Source organism: Halyomorpha halys, unplaced genomic scaffold, assembly GCF_000696795.3.
Source record: "Halyomorpha halys isolate HHAL.00 unplaced genomic scaffold, Hhal_1.1 Scaffold51.1, whole genome shotgun sequence".
NCBI lineage: Eukaryota > Metazoa > Arthropoda > Insecta > Hemiptera > Pentatomidae > Halyomorpha > Halyomorpha halys.
In genome coordinates this window covers 3975054-4001059 of record NW_027108122.1, presented here as the reverse complement: position 1 = coordinate 4001059, position 26006 = coordinate 3975054, and the positions used below count along the sequence as shown (strand labels likewise).

General features: G+C 29.7%; 1 protein-coding gene across 1 annotated transcript in view; it reads right to left on the bottom strand.

Annotated features, from left to right (window-relative positions):
* The window catches only part of LOC106690541 (furin-like protease kpc-1), a gene marked incomplete at its 5' end in the record, with an annotated part of 130769 nt that overhangs the window by 64614 nt on the left and 40149 nt on the right, over positions 1-26006 (bottom strand). The window contains 1 exon segment of the mRNA XM_024358571.2: positions 5446-5574. Coding sequence (XP_024214339.1) covers positions 5446-5574 — 129 coding nt within the window.

Below are 26006 nucleotides of genomic sequence, written 5' to 3'. Positions count from 1 at the left end.
TGTATTTAATTAATGAAAAAATTTAAAAAAATCAGGTTCGGTATACGCACTGTATATTTGTTACAGTGACATTGTAAATATAATAATTATAACAAGTAAAAATTATAGACCTGAATTGGACGAAACCTTAACAGGTAAGTGAATAACTTTAATGAAGACTAGAAAAATTTACATATTTATTGTAAAATATTTTATAATTGGCCAATTAAATCGCTACCTGAATAACATGTATTAAGTTAAAAAGAATAAAATAAATTAATAAACAAAACTTAGGAAGTGGTACTAGAAACTTAAAACTCATTGGTATAATGTACTTAATTCAACAATGCTTTCAGGAGTATATTTTGTACATTACCTGGTTTGAAGACTGGTTTTGGTTGAAAAATTTAGAATGTGTATTATATTTTTGAGGAATATTAAATACCCAATTAGTTAATTTCGTCCTTTTTTTCATAACAGTTTACTTGGAACCCAGACACCTGACCCAAGCTCCACATAAGGGACAAGTAAGGTCTCACAAGAGAAACTGTTTTAGAGAGCTATTAGTGGCTAAATAAGGGAATTAATTTTTTTTAATTTAATACCAGATCGGCCTGTTGGGTCTTACATGGTTAATGTAAGAAGTATTTTTCTTATTTTTAAAAATTGATTATAGGGAAGTATAGTCTCATTCAAAAGACACCCCTAAATATATACATCGTTATAAATAAAAAAAGAATAAGATAAAATAAATAGATTAAAGCAATAATTCTTATAAAAATTACAAAAGATAAGAGTAAAGTTAATAACAAAAACAGTGACATTTATGGATATAAAAAAACAAATAATTGACTTCTTATAGAAAAAAAGAAAGTTAATTTAATAAAGATAAAGAGAAAAAAAAAATTAAAATTAAATAAAATTTTAGAGGGACAATAACAGAACTTATAACAGGATATCTTGCAGTAGCCTCAGCTTCAGTCTTCGATGTAGTTAGGTTTCCCAAGTTGTAGATTTTAGTACAAGAGCAAGGAAGAAAAAAAAGCAGTTATCTCACCTCAATTTTTGATTACTTTAATGAAAACTATGTTTAATTACTAGTCAAAACTAATGAGTCTGCCAAGTATAGGAAGGGGGAATAAAAAATGGCGGCTGTTTGAAAATCTTAAAAAAACATTAATTTTTCATTCGGAGCTCTACTAACATTAGAAAATCTTAAAGAACATTATTTAAAGAAGAGTAAATTTTTTTGAAATATTAGTCCTAATAGAGCTATTTCCGTCCAATAGATCTCGAGATATAGCCTTTTAAAAAGCAACATTTCATAAAAATGTACTGAAATATAAGTAGTGAATCTATTTTGAGAAATCTATATCTCAAAAACCATTTGACGTACAAATGTCTATTGACACTCAAATTAAAGCTAGTTTAATGAGCTACAATGTAGTTTATGACGTTTATTTTCGTAGGCGTAGTAGTTTTCATAAAATTTGCTAAAATAAAATGATTTATAGTTGTTCGGGAAATAAGTTTGATTAATGCAAAACTTTATTCAGAAACCATTGCGAGTACAGAAGTCTGCTAGTACTCAAATTAAAGCTAGTTAAATTTACTATAAAATATTTTAAACTTTCATCTTTGTAGGGGTAGTAGTTTTTATGATATTTCATAAAATAAACTCACAAAATGTTAATTTATAGTTGTTCGTATAAAATGTTGGATTATATCTCTAGACCCATTAGATGCACATATGTCTGCCAACACTCAAAAAATAAAGGAAACTTAACTTATCATATAGCAGTTTATGACACTTATCTTCGTAGTGGTAGTAGTTTTTACGATATTCACATATCAATATAAATTTGGCAAATGAAAATTTGTCCGAGCAACTATAAATCAATTTATTTTAGCAAATTTCATGAAAATTACTACTCCTACGAAAATAAACATATTAAACTACTTCTTAGCCCATTAAGCTAGCTTTAATTTGAGTGATAATAGACATCTGTTCGTCAAATGGTTTTTGAGATATAGATTTTTCAATATAAATCTACGAACTACTGATCTTTCAGTACGTTCCATACAACATTTTTATGAAATATTGCTTTTTAAAAAGCTATATCACGAGAAACATTGAACGTAAATAGCTCTATTAGGGCTTACATTTCAGCAAATTTACTCTACTTTAAATGATGCTCTCTTAGATTTTCTATTGTTGTCGGTAGTTGTGAAGATAAAGAGCTTCGAATAAAAAATTAATTAATTTTGACGTTTTGAATCAGCATTTTTTATTTCCCCTACCTATACTCGGCAGACTCATCAATTTTGACATAGTTTTCATTAAAGTAATCAAAAATTGAGGTGAAATAACTGCCTTTTTTTCCTCTTGTGCTCTTGTACTATTTAGCTGCCGGTAACTGGGAGTGGAACTTCTTGAACCTTTTTTTGATGAAATCCTCTATTGCCTCCAATTGTAATTCCCGATGCAATTGGCCGTTTCTTACAAATCGAGGAGCACAGCTATACATGAGCAGTGGCCTGATAATTGGTCTAAAAAAAAATATCTGTTTCTGGTTTTAGTTTGGATTGTCTATTTAGGATAGGACATAGCATTTTTAACCTTGCAAAGGTTGGAGTCTGATGTTCATATGGTGGATCCAGGTAAAGCGGTAAATAAGGGAAGATAAAACTGCAAACCCACAAGCCGAATTGCTTCATGGTTTCCAAAGAAAGATATACATTCCATTTTAATTTTTTTTTCTTTTCAAAGTATTAAAACACGAGAAACAGATTTAAAAAATCTAATAAGATTAAAATAAAAATAAAATAACGGATTTTCCAAACATGGATTTATACATTTCTCAATTTCTCGTATCTTTTATTTATTCTTCTTTGTAGTAACATAATAACATTATATTGTGTTTGTACATTGCATTTAATTAATGACTAGTCAACTTTTCCAGTTAATTATGAGGAGGAAATCCAGCACAACTCCACATAAGCGGATGAAACAAGGACTTGATACAGCCGTAGTTATCAGGAACTGTAGTGGCTCAGACCGTCCTCTGAGATCCAGTTTAGTCTCTGGTACAAAGAAAGATCTCGACACCTTCTTAAAGGTAAAAGCAGGTAGGCTTGTTTACCTCTTAATACCTCACTCAAAGACTAATTAAATATATTCAAGAAATTCTTCTCTGTGTCTCCTATCGAACATCCAACGAGGAGTTCTCAAAATGAGTGGAATGTTTGGAATAACTTACTAAACGACCGTGTTAAAAATGAAAATTTTTGAGCTTATTTCTAAACATTTGGTTGATAGTAAATTAATTAAAATAATCTTTATCACACTATTTTTAATAACCTTTATTAAAAAAAAAAAAAAAACCTCAACCTATCATTCACTTTATGATGAATAATTGTACGAGGTACCTCGTTATACATACTGTGATGAGTATAATCAAGAACGATGTTTCATAATTATTACAATAAATAATTATTACAATATTATCATTACAATAAACGATGTTTCATAATTAATAGAAGTGTTGTATATTGATAGGAAAAATAATATAGATGAGAATGACAAAAGTTACATCCATGGGTGATTCTCAAACTAAGTGCAACTTTCAAGTCCCACTTCATTAAAGTAGTTCCCAAGTGTCATTTATAGAATCAAGTCGTTGTAATACGATCTCGAAGATCCTAAGGACATATTATTTTCTGATAGACAAGATGAATTAATTACATTGCAATGATTTAGCAACTGTCATATTTGTCATTAACACTAAATTAAAAAGAACATCTAAACTCTCTAGGATAAAAAGTTTTTATTGCATTCAGATCTATGTTAAAAGCTTAGAAAAATCATTTCGATTAATTTTATATCGTGTTAGAAAAGGATGTTGTAACATATTTTAAAATATATGTCTCAAAAGAACATCATTGTCATTTTTTGTTTATTTAATACCAGATCGGCCTGATTAATGTAAGAGATACTTTTTTTGTTTAACAATTTATTATGGGGGGAGAGGGAGTTCAGTCTCATACAAAAGATACCCCCAACAATATACAACGTTATAAATAAAAAAAAAGATAAAATAAATAAATAAAAATAATAATTCTTAATAAGAGAGAAAAGTAAAGTTAATAACAAAAATAACGACATTCATAGACCTAAGGAAATAAACGATTGCCCTCTAATGGGAAAAAACAACAAATAAAAACTAGTTAATCTGAAAAAAGTACGAAGAGAAAATAAATAAAATAGAAGCAATGCCAAAAATAGAATTGATAAATATAGAATTTGTAATAGGACATCCTGAAGCATCCACTGAAAATCTTAGGACTTTATTTTGAAAAGATTGTAATTTTTTCCTTTTCGTTAAGGAAAAAGTGAAGTGGTATCCCCTACTTCAAAGCCATACATCAGCGGTGGCCTAAGCATTGTTTTCAAAATAAGAATAGCTGTTTCTGATGGAGGCATATTAAACCCCAAATTAAAACCAAAGAAGGGATACATTTTAATGAACTATTGGGAAAAAGTGGTAATGTTATTCATTTTCGCTTTACAATGCATTCGCGTATGAATGCGTGTTGAAAACAATACAAACAAATTGCAACGTTCCTAAAAAAGCTATTGTGGTCTTCACAATCTATATTCTATTCAAGATCGGAAGGATTCTGATATTCTTAGCTTCAAACTTTTCTTTTTCACCAAACTATAGCAACCACTGTATTCGCTCTATGCATTGATTAGTATTACGATAATATTTAATCGATTTACGAATAGTTTTAGTATTTACGCACCAGAAATATAGCGGATACGGGTACTAAATTAAGGAAACTCAGATTCGCTATCCGGCCGCAGTTTTAAGTTCTTCTCGTCCCAAACCCTGGAGAACTGAATAAAAACTCTCTTCATTGCTAATCTCTTTACCTAGAGACCCTCTGTCCACTACTTGAATACCAGATCACATCCTATCGACCTATATACTCTCTTACATAAAAGTCCTTCCTTTAGCAAATCTCATTGGTGGATTCTCTTTTGACATTTCCCGTTTTTATCTGTAAAGCCTTCTATCCTTCAAACATATTCTTTCTCTTTCCATATAATTAATTGTATGATAAAAAAAAATATATATATATTTTTTTAAATATGAAGAAGATGGTCAGGGTTTCGTTCAAAAAGAACAAAAATGGTTAACGATTATTTATTATTATTTATTATCATATGTTTCACCCCACTTTGTAGAGCTTGATCAGGGCTTTTTTATAAATTTTTATTTATATTATCATAATATTTATATATTTTATTTTACTTATACAATTTTATTAAAGCAATATTTATTTTATTTTATGCTACCTTATTTATATATATATCTTTTAATTTTATAATATTTAATGCCTCCTAAAGTAAACTTAGATTTTATGCGTTTTAATTAATTAAGACAATAATAATCAACTTACATAGTTCTCCTTGAGGTCAGGATGGTCCTTTTCAAGGCCATCGTCTAAAATGGTGACAACGATACCTTTTCCGGTGATTCCCTCTTTCCAAGCTCCTTCTACGCTCATGTCTAGTCCGGAACCTCGGTTCTGAAAGAGAAAAAATAATCAATCAATGTATATGTAATAATAAACAAAGATAATGATCCATATAATAGGGCTACAATGAAAAAATAGTAAATTATATCATTTCAAATTTTTTTTTCTGTCAAAAATGTTAAAACAATGAAAGAATGCACATCAAAGCTAATACTAATCTTTACAAGTGCAAAGTAGGGTGAAACACTGGCTCACCATAAATGGTTTAATTACTATTTCAGTTATTTTTTTTATTATTTACAGCACCCGGGCCTTTTTCCATTTATATATTACACACCGTCAATCAACGATCTTCTATTTTCTTTTTTTAAAGAATTGGATAAGGATGAAACACCGATAGTAATCTAAAAGATTGCTCCTACAGGATGTCTACAGACAAAAAGCATCATTAAGTAAAAAATATAGGAAATTTGGTCTTGCTTAATTTATAATAGGCTTCTGTTGCTAAAAGAATGCATAGATTAATTCTCCGAGCTTTTTAAAAAACATATACGATAAAATTTAAAGATCGAAAAGTTTAATTTCGATATCAGCACTATGAAAAACAAATATTCAAAACTTCTCTAAAGTATTCCTGGTAAAAATATTATAATTTTGGATTACTACGCTTATTTAGTTTTTCCATAGTTTTAATTCGAAAAAAATATTTTGAATCACATTATATGTACAAAAAAATTTATTTTTAAAGAAATATAACAAAAAATCAGGAATTGGCAGATTTTAAAAATACCGATGGTTTAACATCATTAGTGTATTTTATTATAATACTAAGAATATGACAATATTATAATATAAAAATTATATTACATAGAATATAAAGATAAATTTCCAATAGTACCAAAATATGTTTAAAGTAATTAGGGTCAGCAGATTTGTCTTTTTGATTAAATAAAACGTTAAGATCTATAGATCCAAATTAGATTTGACTTCTGACAAATAAAATAAATCAACGAATAGAACATTTAAAAAAATATGTTAAATCATATATAAATATCGTAACATCATCTAAAGGCAATTTTTTAATATTAATCACATTCTCACGCCTCACTTATCATTGCACAGAATTTTAAAAAAATCCTCTCTTTTTCTATTTTCGATTTCATTTCTTTGAGATATGAAAGCAAGAGAAGAGGATTATAACGTATAAAAAGACAAAATACTAATTAAAAGTTTCTGGGTCAGTCAAATTCCAAATTTCATCATCTATATTCAAGTTGATAATGAAGCCCCTTTCAAAGAGGACTTGTGAAGTTTTACAAAGCCTCCTTGCAATAGAAGAAGAGGACGGGCTAAATAGATTTTTGAATTAAAAGGGAAATTGATTAGCAAATGCTGTAATGGGATTCACGGGGACAGAACCGGAATACAATCAGCCTCTTGGAGGAGCTGGCCGAGTACACAATGAGCAAACTCAACTTCGTTATTCGTAAACAATCGACGAGTACTGGGGTTATTCCATACTTTATAGGCCATTGAAAAAAATTAGTGCATTGTGAGGAGCTGTCAAGTTATGTTGCAACGCAATGTGCCAGACATTTTCTTCAGCAACCCCGTTCTGTAATTAAAACATATAATCTCTTCTTAAATGATTAACAATATACCTACCTAAAGTTACCATAGAAACTCACTAACACTTGCTTATAGTTTTCAGATAATTTATGCGTTTCTCGTAACTTTGCACTAGGCCGTATGCACACGGAGGTACTGAAAAGGAACTGATGAGTGACGCGAAATACCAACAGATTTAATTTGGGTCTCTCCGTGTAATACAATGGGACGTCGTACATGGCGCTACTGGTTGTGGACTCGTCTGTAATTCACAAAAACCCGTTAGTAACTAGTTCCCTGGTGACTCGCGTGTTGGGTTTTTTATAACAGTTTCTAGTTTCTTGAAGATAAGTGACCAAGTGACCAACCTGTTGCTGGTGAGGGAGGTTGAAAGATATTCCATTTTACATAATTTTTACCTTTCTGGCTGTTCAAAGAACCATTAAACGGAGAAGGTATAGATAAAAGTCAGGAATGTCATACAACCTGTTTAGCGGCAACAAACAACCGCTTTTAAGCATTGTTTACCCAATGTATGGGTGCACCCAAAACTTTCTTACTATGCTTTTCCTTCTGAGGTGATACAACACGATGGTTTCATAATCGCTCGAGTCTTCTCAAGACATTTAGCGCACGATATCCATGACGAAACTGATCGAACGAGACATTTCAATTGCTGATGAGTAGCCTCATGGTGGAGTCAAGTCACCATTGAATCTGTAACTAGTCAGTAATCCGAGTTATCGACTGGTTTAGTTCCTCTTCATGTGCAAAGGGCCACACATTTTTACTTTCACTTACCCATATATGAAATATTGTATATAGTCAGCGAAATATAGCAATTTCAATAAATTTCGAATTCGAGTTTCTCGAAAACGGCTCCATCGATTTTGATGAAACTCATTCTGTAAATATACACTTAAATCCTCATTGAAATAGTTTGGCAGGACTTAAATGCGAATTGTTTAAATAATTGTCATATAAAGCAACTTTTATTTTATTTAGTTTAAAAAATAAACAATCATGAGAAATAATAAACAATGGATAAATACAAAATATTAATAAATTTTAAAAATAACTAAAGGAGAAAAAAAGGAACACCATATTTTTTGCAGCACAACACATCCTCGCCTGAATTCTTTTCTTCTAGTATTCTTTCATTCTTTTTATCGAAAAGCCCAAAGATCCGATTTCACCGGGAAAAGCCGAGATCAAACGAACGTTCCCGATTGTATTACGGCTTCGTAATCGGTTTATATCATGAGCATAATCATAGATCATTAAGATAAATTATCAGACGTACTAAATATATTCAAAGTAATTATGGTCAGCATTTATATATTTTGATTAAATCAAGCGTTAAGTTCTCCATATCCAAAATAATTGACTTCTGAGAAAGATTTAAAATTGATCATGTATCTCTCAGATACGAATCGAGCACTGGTTTAATGTTTGATGGGAGTAGTGGACTATATTTATATAAGGTATTAAAATGATAATGATGTGAACTACACTTGGGAGTTCATTAAATCAAAAATCTAAAATTCAAAGTTTAACATTTCTTATGTAAAGCTAACTAATGGTGGCTAAATACGTATAGGTAAGCTCCAGGTTTAATTTCATATTTGATTAATAGGACGCTAATTCTTTACTTAAGAGACTACTCAGGTATCCTGGTATACGAGTTTTTACGAGTGAGGAAATTTGAAAATCGCCAATGACTGTCTTCAAGAAAAGAGTATACTTGTTTACAGAAGACTTGATTTCAACGGAAAATGTATTGCGTGTATTGCCAAATTCTTGCTCCAGAAGGGAAATATTTCTTTCCGTTTCTGGGAGACTGGGGGAAGACCCTCTTGTGCCTTACCTTCAATAAATTAGATTTATCGATTCCCTCCGGAAAGATATTTCGCAGGAGAGAATTGTGCTGACCAGTCTCCCTCCTTCGGCAGAATTCGACTAAAAGCATCGGGGGAGGGTTAATTGAAAAAGGTCTTATTAGAGGAGTAAGCGTTCCATCAGCCCGTGAAGAATAATAATAAGCCTTTTTGCGAATCTGAAAGGTTGTTAAAAAGCCATGCCGGGGTAGGGGGAGGCCTTTAGCGAAAATGTGAAAAGGGGGATGAAAACGGGAAATAAAGGAGGGGTCAGGACTTATCTTTTGTGCAGATAAGCCTGGCATTTAGTGGGGCAGCATTAATAGAATGAGGCTTGACTTGACACATCGCCATTACACAAAGGACAATGTCTAGGACCTTTGGCTGTCCATTAGGACGGGGTATTTCCGATTTCTCACAAATGATGCCAATAAGAAGGTTGTCAGCTTAGAGAGCTCGTGACAGTTATCCAAAAGGTGTCATATCTAAAATAACAGCGATAACAAAAGCGACATTCCAAGTTAACGGACATTAAAAAGTGTATATATAAATATAAACAATGAATTTCAATTATTTCAAGATTAGTTAAAGACATTTTTTTTTCTTTAAATTCCTTAACAACGTATGTATTTTTAAAATGAAAATTACCTCAAAAATTTTCATTCGTTCAATGGTACAATTAATTAGAAAAAAATGTATAATTGTAGTAATGTAAAAAAGAAAAAATGGACAAAAAATAAAGACAATTTTTAAAAAAATTCTAAAGTGAGCTACAAAAAAAATAAATAAATCAATTAACGAGAGATGTCATCTAATATAAAAACAGAACAACATTCAATTCTAATAAAGGTTTAAAAAAAATTAATAAATGAACGTTTTTCTTTAAGCAATTGATTTTAAGAGGAAGTTTGTGAAATATGACTTATTTCTAGATTTTTTAATACAAGATCAATAAAAATTTTTATTACAATATCTTTCCATCTGTCTTTTAAGAATTATATAATTATATAACATTAAGATAAAATTACTTTGAAAATTTTATTGAACTGTTAAGGAATACGTATATTTTTTAAAATAAAAATTACCTCAAAAATTGTCATTGATTCAATTTCTAAACTAAAAAAAAAATGTATAATTCTAGTAATCCAAAGGGTAAAAAATGGACTAAAAATAAAGACAATTAAAAAAAATTCTAAAGTGAGCAAAAAAATAAATAAATCAGTAACCAAGAGGTATCATCTAATACAAAACCAGAAGCAAAATTCGATGCTAATGAAAGTTAAAAAAAATCAATCAGTGAAATATGGTATATTTCTAAATTTTTTAATATATCAATTTTTTTTTACAATATTTTTCCATCAACATTTTAAGAATTATATAATGATATAACAATCAGTTAAAATTACCTTGAAAATTTTCAACGATCCAATTTATTAGAAAAAATGTATAAATCCAATAATTTAAATGAGTAAATGAGAACAAAAAAGTTAAGAAGATATTAAAAAAAAGTTTTCATTTTTTTTTTTTGGACAGGAAATAAAAAAGACCAGTAATCTGAAATAAAAATGATAACAGACATAGCATTCGATATTTAAAATTGGGAGAAAAAAAATAATGAATTTTTTTAACTATTAAGTTTTCATCAATTTGATAATTCTATAAATTAGAAAAAATACATATATGGTTCGACTAATCTATGACAAAAAAGAAATAATAGTAACTAAAAACAATTTTTTTTAACTTGGACGTTACAAAATCATACAAGATCTTACAAAAAAAAAAAATCAGTAATTACAGTGATAAAGATATTCAGAAATTTACTTTCTCTACGCAACAAAAATCTTTCAATCATTTAATGCAGTAAATTTGCTTATATCACGTTTGTGACACATACTATCAAAGAAAAGATAACTTTCGTATTTTCAATAAATCCTACAAAGTGATTTTGGAGAAAAGCTGCTATATTGAGATTAATCTGATAAGCTAATAACAATGCCAACTTTTTTATCAGTTATATAAATTTTTTTGTTTTTTTTTCTTTCTACAGGAAAGAATGTTTGATAATAATGGAAACTGGCTAAAAGCATTTTAATTGGAATTTGATCAACATCACCATAATAAAATATAAACAACAAATAGAATAAAAAAAGGACACAAATTTGTTTAACAAGGGCAAATGGATCCTAAAATTGTATTACTTCCCAATTGTACTTAATACACTTCTTTCTACTTGTTTATCATATAACACTTTTCAACTTGTTTTCCAAATTTCCAGGCTTCCTTTAAAAGAAAATATACTATACATTTTGATAAAAATTCCATTTACACTCCTCAAAATTGGATTACATGGGACAGACCGCACTTGTTCCTGTATGGAAGTGCTAGAAAATAACGAGGTAAGTGAAAAAAAAAAGAGAGAAAAAAATTTCAGGAAATGAAATTGTGATTTTTTTTTCCTGACCATTTTAAGATGCCACAACGAATTTGTGAACCTGCGTGAGGTTGTAAGCGCCCTACCATTTCCATTGTGAACCTGTACCAATTTAAACTCCATTTCATTCCCTGGGGAATTGTGTGGGATGGCACAAGGTTAGTATCCTCAATTTTTTCGCTTTCCTGCTGAAATATAAAACGTAATATTCTACTTACCTAGATTGTACTTTATTTTTAATTATATTTAAGAATAAGGCAGACGTTTTTGAACCTCACTAACCCATTATTGTTTAAATATAAAACTATATTATAAAAAATTTCAATTTTATTTTATTGATATACACTCCACACTCCCGTAACGTTTCGGTTTTTTTTTATAGGCCATTTTCCAAAAATTTTCATTTTCTCCTCAAACACAACATTAAAAACTATTTTCAATAATACAATTCTCAGAATTAATCCTGATTTATTTTAATTTCTGCTTAAGCTAGACTACTTTTTAATGAGGTACATTATAATTTAGTATTTAAAAAATGATAAAATATGTATAAATTAAGAAGTTTTTCACTCAGATTAGAGCAAAGGGGAAAACATAAGTAAAGTAATAATTTCAGCAGGGAATTTTATATAAATTATTAAAATATTTTTGTTATTATGAAAATTCTCGGCAGTATTCATGATGACCTATTTAAAATTATGGTAATTTTAAGCTGCTTTTATTTTTTTTTTATTTACAGACCATTTTGGGTAAATTGGGGATTTAGCCCGAATATGAGAGGAAAACTTTTTAATTTATATATTTTTAAAAGTGATTAAAAATTTATTAAAACTAGATCTTTTGGAAATATTAAATTCCTCAGTAAGAAAACAGCTGAAAATGAGCAGAATTTCAAATAAATCATTATAAATCCTTCCAAAACTTGTATATTTGAAAATAATTTTTATTATTGTGACATGGCTAAAATGAAAATAACTAATAAAAAAGGTCGTTACAGAATTTGGGAGTGCTTATGTATAGAATATAATTGTTTAAAAAAACAATTGGCTTAAAGCGGTTCAAAATGTTTTTTCCTAAATCCTAATTTAAATTTAGAATAAATAAAAAAATTGATAAATTATTTTTAGAGGTTTTGAGAGTATAAAATTATTCAATTGTAATTGAACTTCATGATTACCATAGCAGATATATTTTTTTACCGTTCAATATTACCCCAGGAAAAAGGAGAAATAATAAGATTTATGAATACTATTTTATAACAACAAAATAATTTCAAAGATATTGGTTCCAGTGTTAGCAGTAAAATCGCTAGAAATATTATTCTGTTGAGGTTCAGTTTCAGAAATGGTCCTGATAAAGTCAGGGATTGCCATTAATGCAGTAACCAATTCCCGAAACTGCATATTGCCTCAAGCCATTCTGACCACAACAGACCAAGCAGTTTCATGCTTCATAACTACCACACTATTTTTATACATGGATTTTTATATACGGTCTATGATCATAACCAAAGTTTTATATAAGATTTTTTCTTTATTATTTTTTTAGAAATTAATAAAGAAGAACCATAATTAAATTGTATGTTGAAAAGAATCTTTCTGCTACTATAAAAAATATAAAGTTATAATATAAATATAAGTTTTCTTCATGTTTATTGTTTAGTTTAAACTTAAATGGTCCTAACTTTCTTTAATGATTTTTAACAATTAAGTAACAAATTTACTATTCAATAAATAATATAAGTAATTATAGAACATGTGGTAACAAACGCTCATTTTCAAGATTACAATGATGTTGTAATAATAAAGAACACAAAAAAGTAAGAAAAATAAATCAAGCATGTCGTTTTTGGAAATTTTTGTTTTAATTTTTTTAAACAAAGTTAATAATCATTTTTGACAGTACTCAGACCTTCTTCTATATTGTTTATCACTCACTGTTGGACGCTACAGTCCTTGTAGGACTTGGGTCTCTGCCACCATTCTTTCCCATGCCTCGCGGTCTCCAGCTCCAATTTTCAACTCCCATTCCTCTCAAATTATCTTCCAAATCATCCAGCCACCGACGCCTGGGTCTGCCCCTTTTCCTTTTTCCTCCTGGTGTATCATTTAGCATCCTTTTAGGTAGCCTGCAGGGCTCCATCCTTTCCATATGTCCCAACCATCTTAGCCTGCACTTCTTAATAGCACAGAGGATATCAGGCTCTCCATACAATTATTTTAGTTCGTCATTGCTTCTGATTCTCCACCTGTGCTGCTCTTTAACGGCTCCAAAGACCTTTCTTAGGACTCTTCTCTCCCAAACCAGTAGAGCTCTTCTATATTCCTTGGTTAGAGTCCATGTCTCACTGCCATACATTACCACTGGCCTAATTATTGTTTTGTACAACAAAAGCTTTGCTTTCCTGGAAAGGCTTTTGTATCGGAGAGCTTTTTTCAGGGCATAGAAACACCTGGTTCCTGCTACCATTCTCCCCTTAATTATTTTTTATAATACATTCAAAATTATAATCATACAAACATTTCCAATGTTATTCAAGATAGGTCTTCGGTTCGGAATTCAAGTGGGCAGAACAATATTCAGCAGAACAATACATCTTCTTGCTTACGCTGATGACATTAACTGAAGCAGCAAGAAAAATGGGGCTTGAAGTGATTGCAGAAAAGGCCAAATACATGGTCACGGAAGAAATCCCCAGGCCCGGTGGAGAATATACTTTTGGAAATGTTCTCGAGTTTCAGTCCGTATAGGGATATCCTATAGGAGCTGTGCCTCGTCTTGCTCTTGTCTAAGGATACAAAGATTTATCTGTATAATTATTCGGCCAATTCTTCTGTATGGCTCGGAAACGTGAACTATCTCCAAGGGTTATGAGCACAACTTAATGGTCTTGGAGAAGAAGATTCTCCGTAAAATATTTGGAGCTGTCAACGTTAAGTTGTCAACGCAGAACAAAGCAGGAACTCAATGATTAATTTTAGGAACTTGACGTGGTCCAATTTGTGGGGCTCAGTAGAATGAGGTGGGTCGGGCATGTTGCTCGGATGGCTGAGAATGATCTGCAAAGGAAAATAGTGACAGAGGCACTTAATGGAACAAGACACAGAGGAAGACCTCGCCTTTGATGCAGTTACAGTGTGAGTGGTGATGCCAGAACCATGATGGGAGTGAGAAACTGGATGGCAGCCACACAAGATTGCAATAATTGGTGAGGGCTTGGTGAAGGAGGCCAAGACTCGACATCGAGTTGTAGTGCCGAAGTAATAATAATAATAACCAATAGAAATAGTGATAAGCTAAGGAAACGATCCGAATCGTTGGCTGATGACCCTGGAAAGTATTACTTAAAAGTTGTAATCCAAGATAGTCCAGTAGTGATTTTTAAAACTTAACAGCTTAATATCTGAAGTTTAGATATTTATAACTAACTGTTGAACATTACTAAAGTATAAACTTTGAAAAATTTACACTACACACTTACGATCAACTAAAATTTAATATTTCCTAGCATACACATTATGTACATAACCTCCCCTACACAACCGCCGGTACAGATTTTCTTTATTGTCTTATAAAAGATCTAAAAAATGTTTAATTTATTAAAAATTATAAATCAAATAAATTAAAAGCTGTAATTACCTAAAAAAAAATTATCTATTTGATGTGATTTGTTTAAGAATACAATTTAAAACTTCTATTATATAGGTTTTTACCAAATCATATTGTCTATATCAAAACAAGCATGATAATTTTTGGTTTCGTATAAATTAGTTGTCCTGATTTTATAGTTTCCTAACTAAGCAGGATTGTGATGAACGAAGAATACATACAGACAAATTAATTTTAAAAAACTAACGGATTTAGTAATCATTTAAAAAAAAATAAAAATAATGATGGAAAAAAAAGGCCAAAACATTTTATTGATTATACATAAAAAAAACTCCCCCTTTCTTTCCCCTTCCAGTTTTAATACTGATGCAGGCATATTTTAGGAAAAAAAATATTCCTCTGAATATCGGTCTTCAATAAGCTTCCTGTAACCCAGAATTCTGACGAGGTCCTAAAAAAAGTGTATTGAAGAAGTTTTATGTAGTCATTAAGAGTTTATCAGAGAACCAACTCGTTGATTTTTTTTTTTAAATTACTGAGTTGCCTGAAGTTCTTTCACAGCATCTTTTAAAAATGAGGATTGATAGAAAAGTTAAAATCAACAGACATTAAGATAAATAAAATATTGAATCAATTGATACAACTTTTAAAATCATAATAAAACCATTATTTCTGACAATTCCTCAGAATGATTTTCAAGATTAACACAGGATTGGATTTATGCTTAGTAACGACATTGAGTTTATGTTACAAGGAGACAAATATAGACTCTTCTTATATTTAATTTTTTTTCAATATGCGTTATTGAAGTATATTTTGGGCTAGTACGGAGACATCCCATTGTAACACAATAATGTACGTAGATGACAATAACACTTTAATGTACCTTAATATGGGACGATGGTCCCTAAACTTTATGATTCTTTGAAAATAAAAATAATTAAAAAAAGAAAGATAAATCCTCACGACACCTTACTTAGTAAAATTAAAAATCTTCCAGTCATATGGGCCTACATTATTTCTGACGATTTCTCAGTTTTTCAAAATTATCTCATGACCGAATTTATGATTCGTTTTTTTTATATTTACAAAGATATTTAATATTATGTATGCACATGTTTTAGATTATCGGTTATTTATATTGTGTATGGTAATAGTTATTCATTGTTTAATATTCCATTTATTTATGTATATTTTTCCTAACTATAGTTCTAAGGTTTATATCAACACATTATATGAGTGCAAAACCTGAGTAAGTTAAACCAAGAGTAAGATATTTATAATTTTATAGGAAGTTCTATAACGTTTTTAGTAAGAAATAAATAATTAATTAAACATACTAAAATTAAATTAAATTATAATGTATGAATTTTGATTTTGATGTGAACATAACGAACCACACCACTTTTGTTCTCAACGGCTCACATGATTCAACATTTATATTTGTTATGTAAGACCAATGAAAGAAATTGGACAAACGGGTTATTCAATGTCATTGCTTGAACCTCTACCTGGGCTGTCGTGGTAGGAAGGGTCAGGAATTAAGGAAGTCATGTTTCTTGATTAGGCTTCTTAACAGTGATTAGGCAAAGAGGTGATTTGTTTATCAACTGCCAGGCTCTCCCATCCCATTACGATTACCCGCTTTGTATAAGCCCGGGTGGCTCCTCAACCCACAGTTTTGACTCAAAGTTAGAGTAATAGAATAGATTATTATCTGCCACAGCCGGATTCAAAACCGGGCTAGTAGCACAGTGTCTTACTCACTGAGCTACTTCACTGCCTTAATTAATGTCCTATATGTGTTAAATTAAAAAAAAAAAGATAGGTTTCAAATGAACAAATTTTTATTGCAGTTAAATTTATAAAATGGCATTTCATTTACTAATTACCTAAAACTAACTGATGGACGGTTTCGATAAACTAAATATCACACAACTAACTATTACATTTTTTTACAATATTCAACAGTGTACAATACACGATTTATGAATTGTTTGTAAATTTTTTAACAGATGTTTCAGAATTTTTTATGTTACTAGAAATAATTGTACTTTAAAGAGGAATTGAGTGAAGGACCACTACACATATTGCACACTTGAACGGGTATCGATATTTCGTATTTAACCAAATGAGGAGAACAACAATACACACAATATCCGCCAGTCTTATCGGATAACTATTATTCGAAAAGCTGAGCTTGGAGGAGAGAAGCCAGGAAAACTGGGAGATATATAAAAAGGCTGACTTAGCCGAGAGGGCTTCCAGTTTATCGAGGCTGGAGGCTGTCCCCTGGAACCTCTGGACACGGGCCAAACTACCTCAGCTCAGGATTAATGCCACCCCCTCCAAATATTATCCCTTACCCTCATCCTATTTCCTTACCATAACAAACAATTCAACACTTCTATAGCCCGCAAAGGTATGGGTACAAGCTTAGGTAGGCGGAAATCAATTACTATATGATAGTATTTTTGTCAACATTAAAATAATTCGAGAATCCTAATTTTTGAAGGTACGAACTATCAAATAGTAACCTTATATTTATTTGAAAGTAGATATTCAGATCAATCTGGGCAGTATGATCCAGGAATCACAAGTAGTGTAGATGCTCCAGACACTAACAAATTATTTAAACTTTTTTAGAAAACTCGATATTATTACGTTATTTTATATAATATATCATGATGTTATTTTATGTATTATATTACGATGTTATTTTATGTACTATAATATGATATTAATTTATATACTATACAATGATCTTATTTTATACATTATATTACGATATTATTTGATATACTATATAATGGTCTTATTTTATACATTATATTACGATACTCTTTGATATACTCTATTGTGATGTTATTTTACACATTATGTTACGATTTTATTTTATGTACTATATTATAATGTTATTTTATGTACTACATTACGCTGTTATTTTAAACATCAAAACCATAATTTTCTCTGCAATACTTGTTTTACATAGGGGAGATTTTATCATCTCTAAAAGCTAATTTACTTTATATTTTATAATTATAACTATTATAATTGTATAATTTAAGCATTCCCTGGGTTTAATTGTTAGCGGATATTACCCGAATTTCATATAATTTGCTGGTATCGCTGGAGTGGGTTGTATTTGAAATAATTATAATAAACAAAATAAAATAAAACGTCTATTCTTTTAATAACTATGAAACAATTGATTAAGTTTAGTTTGCCAAAAGGGTTACAATAAGGAATAATGAAAGGGATTATAGGTTACTTGGTTAGGATGTTCTATTCGATGTTACGATTAAAGACAGGTTTCTCTGATGTTCCTTCTGTCTTCTCTTCTTGCAGCCACCTCTGTTGCCTGAGTATGGTGAAGTTCTACTCACCCACGTTATTTTGTGGACATATGTATTGCGTTCTTAAAATGGGCTTGCTCTCTTTTACCGGTACAGACCAATATGGCTACAAACTCTCTGCACTTCCATGTTTTTTCACTAGAGGACAACATCTCCAAGTCCCATTAAAAAGTGCTTGAGGGGTCATCCTCAAACAATAACTTTTTAAAATGAGTTAACTAGTGGGAAAACACCAGTTATAGACCGGGAAATATACTAATGGTAGGAACCCGATTTACGATGAAATGAATTTTATTAATGATTGTTCGTCGTAATAAAAACGTTTTTAAAATACTGATGGTCTTATTTACTAGTCTAGTAGGTTTATCACTTTTTACTAACTGATATCATCTTAATTTCAATTATTTTATACATGTGCCCAACTAAAAACAAAATAATGATGATAAGCTGTAAAAAACGCTATTTAAAAAAAAAGTTGGTTTATTGAAACTCCAGTTTGTCATAATTTAACCAAGAATCAAGCAATTCAGTCTTAACTGGATAAATCCACAAGCAAAGAAATGGTATCCAATTCTTCACAAAAGTATTTAAAGAATGCAAGATTTAATAAAATGTATTTTTGTTTCGAACTTTCGCCAAAAATCGTAATGACACACTTAAAAACAAACTTAACCTTAATCTCATCAAGTTAAATACCAAGTCTAAGTGGAGAATTTTCGGTAACTGGCTGAAATAACCTATCAAGTGCAACCTAGATAATACACATATATAAGTTAAGTAACTTTTTCACATGAAATTATACCTGACTATCATTCTAACCCCTCATATAGTTGCTGTAACAGGTAAATATTAGAAACCACTGTTTTAAATTTAAATGTGCTTAAAAAAAAAAAAATAATAATAACATAGAAAGATGCTACGATGTTAAGTTACGACGTTCAGTTAATAACATAGTAAGATGTTGAGATTAAAATGCTACGGTTTAGAATAATGCTCCAAAAGTCTGAAATATATAAAAAAAAATGATAATAATAATTCGAACCAAATAATTGTTCATATTTTTTCATGATGATATAATAATTCGTAAACACTAGTTTCTTATTTATGGATATACTACAGTAACAATTAACAATAATAAACAATCGGAGAATAATTTAAATTATAATTAAATATAAATATAAATTATAGATTACATTTAAAACAGATATGAAATTCATAAGGGAAGAAAAGTGTTTAATAAACACATTCTTTTTCAAAGTATTTTGAACTTATGTATCCAAGTAAGCACGACAATTATCTCTTCATAAATCATAAAATCACAATAAAATAAATAATAGCTCTTTTCAACAGGCGAGAGCTTGGAGTGTTACGAAATTGTTCAATATGTAGCCCGGGGTGATATATATCCCACGTAGCAAGGGACGGATAGCATGCTACGAGGGCGGGGAGTCAATCAGGTAGAGCCCGTAAACTTCCTTAAATCCAGGCAACAAAATCCATGGAATACTGGAATCTGGAGCAGTCTTCTCCAGCTTTTTATTCTACAGGGGGATCCCCATTTCATCCAGACACTAAGTCTCAGGGAGAAGAGTGGAAAAAGAAGTAAGATCGATTCAAGAACAGCAATGCAGGTCTTCGTAAAAGGTAGAACATTGTTTTGTTTTTTAGCAGGTTATCTAATAACTACATAAACTTTCTTATCACCATAACATGGCTTGTAGCGTCGAATATTTTATTTTGTATTGTTTGCCTTTTACAATGTGTCACATACTGTTATTTTACTAACAGTTACTATCGATAAAAATAAAGAAATAACTGATGACATTTTTTTAGCTTATATTTTATTTACAATTATAGTATATTTCAAATTCTTCTTCGTTCATATTATATCAACTGTATCCATAATTATTTCGTGGTGTTAATTCATTCTTGCTATCTTCAGTGGCTTATTGCAATAACTTATTAGCTTTTATTAAGATATCCAATGAGAATAATATTAATACTATTCCTTTTTCTACTAATAATAATTTTGTGTATAATAATTATGTGTAAGTAACTTATTATTTATTTTAAATTATTCCTAATTATGTACCAGGGGAGAAGGTACCCCCTGTCCGCTTGACAGCGAACCAACCTCCACCTTAAAAGTCATACCTCTGTTCATTTAATTGTACTACTCGCTCGAATTTTATAACTACATTTTGCATGCATTCTGTAGTTCATATTTTTGTTAATAATACAGAGACTTATGATGATTGATGACTAGATGATTAGATGTAGATAAGCTTTTTCATTTCTTTTTTTTATCACAAAATGCGTTCTTTATCAGTTAAACTCAATATATCACGACACATTTTTATTATTTCACCTTATTTGCAAAAAAAAAATATTACGCGGTAATCACTAAAAACGTTTTTATATAATAGAAAGATGAAATTCAATTGTAAGTTTTTAATTTTGATGGATCGTAGTTTCAAAACATTCCAATAGCGTCTTGAGATGCATACAACACTGAAAAGAAAGAAACCTAACAACAAATATGAACATCTGACTGAAACAATATAAATAACTACGAAAAATAACTAAATAAATAAATATTTTTCAAACGAGAACATTTTTTTTCTTTTTTAACGTGTGTGTATCTTCATATTAAATACCGTCCCTCCTCCCTTGACCATCATTTCTCTCATAAATAATTAATTAACTTGGGATACTTAATCAATAACCATAATGGAAACTTTTTAGAAGTAAATCATACATATTAAAACAGCGATAAATATTTTCGGTAATACTTAAATAGTTTTAGAATATTCATGAGAGATAAATTTTTCTGAGTAATGATAAGGGAAGATACTAAACGTCAACCTGAGGCTTGCATGAATAATGTCAGTGCGAAGCTACAGGCAGCGGGGGGCACAAAAAATAAGTGAAAAAGCCTTTTTGCAAGACAGAGCCGGAGTTTCATATCCGCTGTCGAGGGGGGGCGGAGGGAGGTTGTGAGTGTATACCGGGGGGGGGGAGGCGATATGAAGGTCCCTGACAGGTTTTTGATGGCCTCGCTCCCGGTTCAACCCTTCGTAGCCACCGTTACAACTTTAATTATTTCTCTAATCTCTTTTCAAATTTCCTCTAAGTTAGCGTGATAATTTAAAAAAAGGTTTTCACAGCTCTGTCAACTCTGAACAGCATATTTTAAAAAATCTAGTTACTAATAATCTAATAAATAATTATTAAGTGATATTTCATCGATCCTTCCTAACACCTCTAATTAGAATATTGTTGTTATTTTTATAAAAATAATTATCATTACAGTAGCACCTCACTTATTCCTTATATGTCGGTTTAGCAGGAGAACCAGTTAATCCAGAGTTCATAAATATACATTAAATAAACATTAAAATGCAATAAAATACAAACTACTTTTACAAAAATCATACGTATATTGATATATAGAAATATATTAAATTTATAGGACAGTTTTAAATAAATAAATATTTTTTAAAAACTTCTAATATAATTATAATGAACACATGATGATAAATAAATCAGCAGTACCGTTTTCCTATGTAAAAATAAATCAAACTTTTAATTAATTAAAAAATAATTAAGAAATAATTATTCCAAATAAGATTTAGACCTGAGAAAAGAAACCAAAAGAAATGTTTAATTTTAAGAACTTTCAACTTTAAATCATCAATACACTAAGTATATGAAAATAATGCTTGTATTTTTCAAATAATTCAAAATACTCACTTATATGAAAAAACATATGTTTTCTTCTTCTAGAATATATCAATCCTAGATATGAGATCAATTAACGTAATGGAAGGCATGTAATAAAAAAAAAAAAAGCCTTCTAAGATGAGTGAAAATTAATTTTTAAAATTATTTGTATCTATATGATAACTTGTTGGAAAAGCATAACTAATGTCAATATATCATTAATTTTACAGTTTCAAAAGATTTGAAAAGAAACAAAAAGGAAGCATAATAGCAGTAGTTTAAATATAATATGTTGTTGAAAATTTTATTTTCTTAACGTAAATAACTTTTTTTTTATTTTAAAAAATTTACAAATTTTATTTTGACTTTTTTTCATTTAAAAAAGAGTAATATGCCATTAAATGAAAACGCAAAATGCATACAAATAAATCAATATATAAAATATTATTATTCAAACATCAAAAACGTAAAAATTAAAATAGATAAATAGGATAGTGTTAAATAAAAAAAGACAGTAAGACTAGAAATTAAATATTAAAAATTATCTTTCGATAAAATAAAATATTTTTCGTAGACATCAAAAACGCTATATAATCTTATAATACTACAAATACCTTTTTCTTCTAATGGAACTAATACCCTTGTTGAACCAGATGTAGTAACTGAATCTATTTTATGATAACTGAATTTAATTAAAAATCGATTACTTTTAAATGAATCGTATGTCTACTCCTATGAAGTATATTTATTTATGTTATAATATTTCGAATTAAAATTTGAATGAATATTACGTACGACGGTTCGTAGCGTTTGTCAACATTTGGAGAAAAAAAGATTGAAGACAAATTAGGAGTTTTATATCGAAAGTTAATATATCTACTTTTCGAAAGTAAAAGTTTTTTTTGGCGAAATTAAAATTTTACAACTAAAATTTAGTCGGTTTATATGAAGTTTTAAATTTTTTTCCTGTCAAGAGATGATCCCAAAATAATTTTAAAATAATAACTTTCTAAAAGTGGATATATTGACTTTTATTAGAGACCTCCTCGAGTGTTAAATGATGAAAAGTTGAACATAATAATTATTAAACAAAAAATTAAAATTAAAATTAATTACATATAAATAGAAGTAACATACATTAACTTATTCTATGAATTTTATTAGAACGAAAAAAAGTGGTTCAAGTGGACCAGATAAACCTCGAAAGGAAATGTGAGAAAACATAAAATGAATTGAGACATCAGTACATTACACATGAAGAAAAACATCAGGAAGGGACCAGGCATTCGTTAGACCATCAACTAGGGATGCGAGGTACAAGGGAGGGACGGAAGGAAGAGTATATACGATAATGTTGGAGGATGAAGGCAAGGGAGGTATTCCGGAAGAGACGACTTGACTGGAGTAGATGGAGTAGGTCCAGGAGAGGGGTTCGTGCGTGCTTCATCCAATCATCTTTCAAAGGCTAAAAGAACTCACGTTTCGTTATATAATTTCTTTTTGGTTAGTAAAAGAATAATAGCTTTTAATAAAATTATTATATAATTAGCTATTAATAAGTACCTTAGTCACTCAGTGTTTTTATCCCGAATTAATTTAAAGACCGTTTAGCCACTTGTTGGCGTAACACCTCGTTCCAAATCTTAACAAATGGAAAAATAACAATAGTATATGAAGTATTCAAAAGAAATCTTGATAAACCCCACTAATATCTATTAGCATAGATAACTTTGAATTTATATATCATAATCCGTTTTCGAAAAGAGATCTGAACATTTCCTAACGTCGACATTTCCGTTATCTATGATGAATTTCCTTCAAGATAGCAACCAATTTGTAAAAAAATATTGCTTCGCCAGGCGATCGTGGCAGCTAAAATAACGCAATGAATTTTTAACATTTCTACTTTCATTCTATAGACGCCACAAAATAAGTCAGAAGAATTATGTAGCTTTCCAACAGCACAATGGTTGAAACGAGATGTTTTATAATAATCTATTGGTTTAAAGAGTTTGAAAAATGTATTAATATTTTTTTCGGACTTATTCCGTATCACAGATTAGGCGACAAGAGTAACGCTACCGAGTGACAGCTTAGTCACATTAGTTTAGTATCCTATTTTATTATCTAATATTTTATTGTCAGCTTGGTTGTGAGCTTAAATTTTAGTCCAATTTATTTTGGCATTGACGGTCTTATGTTCCATTTATTTTTCATTTTATTTCTCAACTCCCGGACCTCTCAATTCTAACATATAACTCTTGAAGGTATTTGTGATAGCTTATTTGAAATTCTCCTTATTCTCAGCAGTTAATATACTGAGGGTAATCTTTCTAGTGGTTTTTATATCTACAATACAAATATTAATACTTTCGAATACCTTTATTTTTAAAAACTTGTATTCTCAAAAAAAAAACTGCTCATCAATTCCAACTCTTACAACACTTACAACACAAACGGTATAAAATTCCAACTAATTACAAAACCTTAAAATCCAAAATACTTAATACACCCTACTTTGTCACAAATCAAGTCATCCATTACGAACTATACATATGTTGCCATTTTGGCCAGAACCAGATACCAATCCTTCCATGATAAACTTCCCAGCGACCCAAACCCATTTGTATCTAACCTGGCTTCTCCTTCATTACAAGAAATCCTCTAAGGCGTCTCAAAAGACGACGGCCTTGAGATCTCCTCTAGAAATGTTATTGGAGTTCTATCACATGTCTTTATCATTGTGTAACTAACATAAATTTACTTGTTGTATATTTTTATAATTGTTAATACAGTTATAAATATCAATAAATATATTTAAAAATAAAACAGTATTACTGTCAAGATTAAATAAATGAAGAAGTTTTTCATTTTTATGTAGGAAAAAATGCTTATTTCATTTAATAAAATTATTAAAATTTTTAAGTTACCTTATTTTTAGTTTCCTTAAAAAACATTATATGAAATTGTAATTTTTTTTTTGCCATATTTCACTTATATCAATTTAGTGTATAACGAGACTTCCACTGCTTTTCAGAACACTCTACTGAACTTCCTAACTTTTTTTTTTTACAATATGTAGGCGCAGTTTTTTATTAGTTTAAAAGTATATGTTAAAATAATATTTATTGCGTCTATTTTATAACGGATTATTGGTCAAACAAATAGACTGACCTTAGGAGTCATAGCTCACTGACAGATTTTGTGGTAGTGGGAAGTAAATAGACAGTAATAGGGAATTACTGGGACTTAGGCTTGGAGGTCTCACCGTTGAGTTAATCACAAGCACTTGACTCGACCACTGCTACCTAAATCTCCATTGACCTTCCACTGTCAAAGATTGATGGTATCTTCATCAAGATAAATCCCCCACTTCTAATTCTCACTTAATTCTATACCGTTCCAAGAGGAAATAATCACTCCCTTAGCCTTAACAGAGAAGGATTGAGTTTTAACAGAAAATTATTTACTCCCGCTAATAGACGGAGGTTGTTGAACTAACAATAGGTTGTTGATATATTACTCCTATGAAGCATACCAGTGAATCCTTACTGCTCTTTGATCAAACGCAATTTTAATGGATTTGATGTGGTAAACAATTTACTCCAACTGTATGGTTTCACAAATCAACTGATGAAACAGCATCTGCATAGTTTGTTCAAAGCTACAGATATTAATTGAAAGTTTTAAAATGTTTATTAATTTAATAATTTATTACCCTTTTTATTAATTTATTACAGGTTGAGGCTAGAAGGATCTACTATATCATGACTGATTATATGTTTATATGTATAAAATTACATACATTCATTTTTATATATATATATTTTTTAAATCATTTATTTATTGTTATTTACAACTGTATAACATATATATATA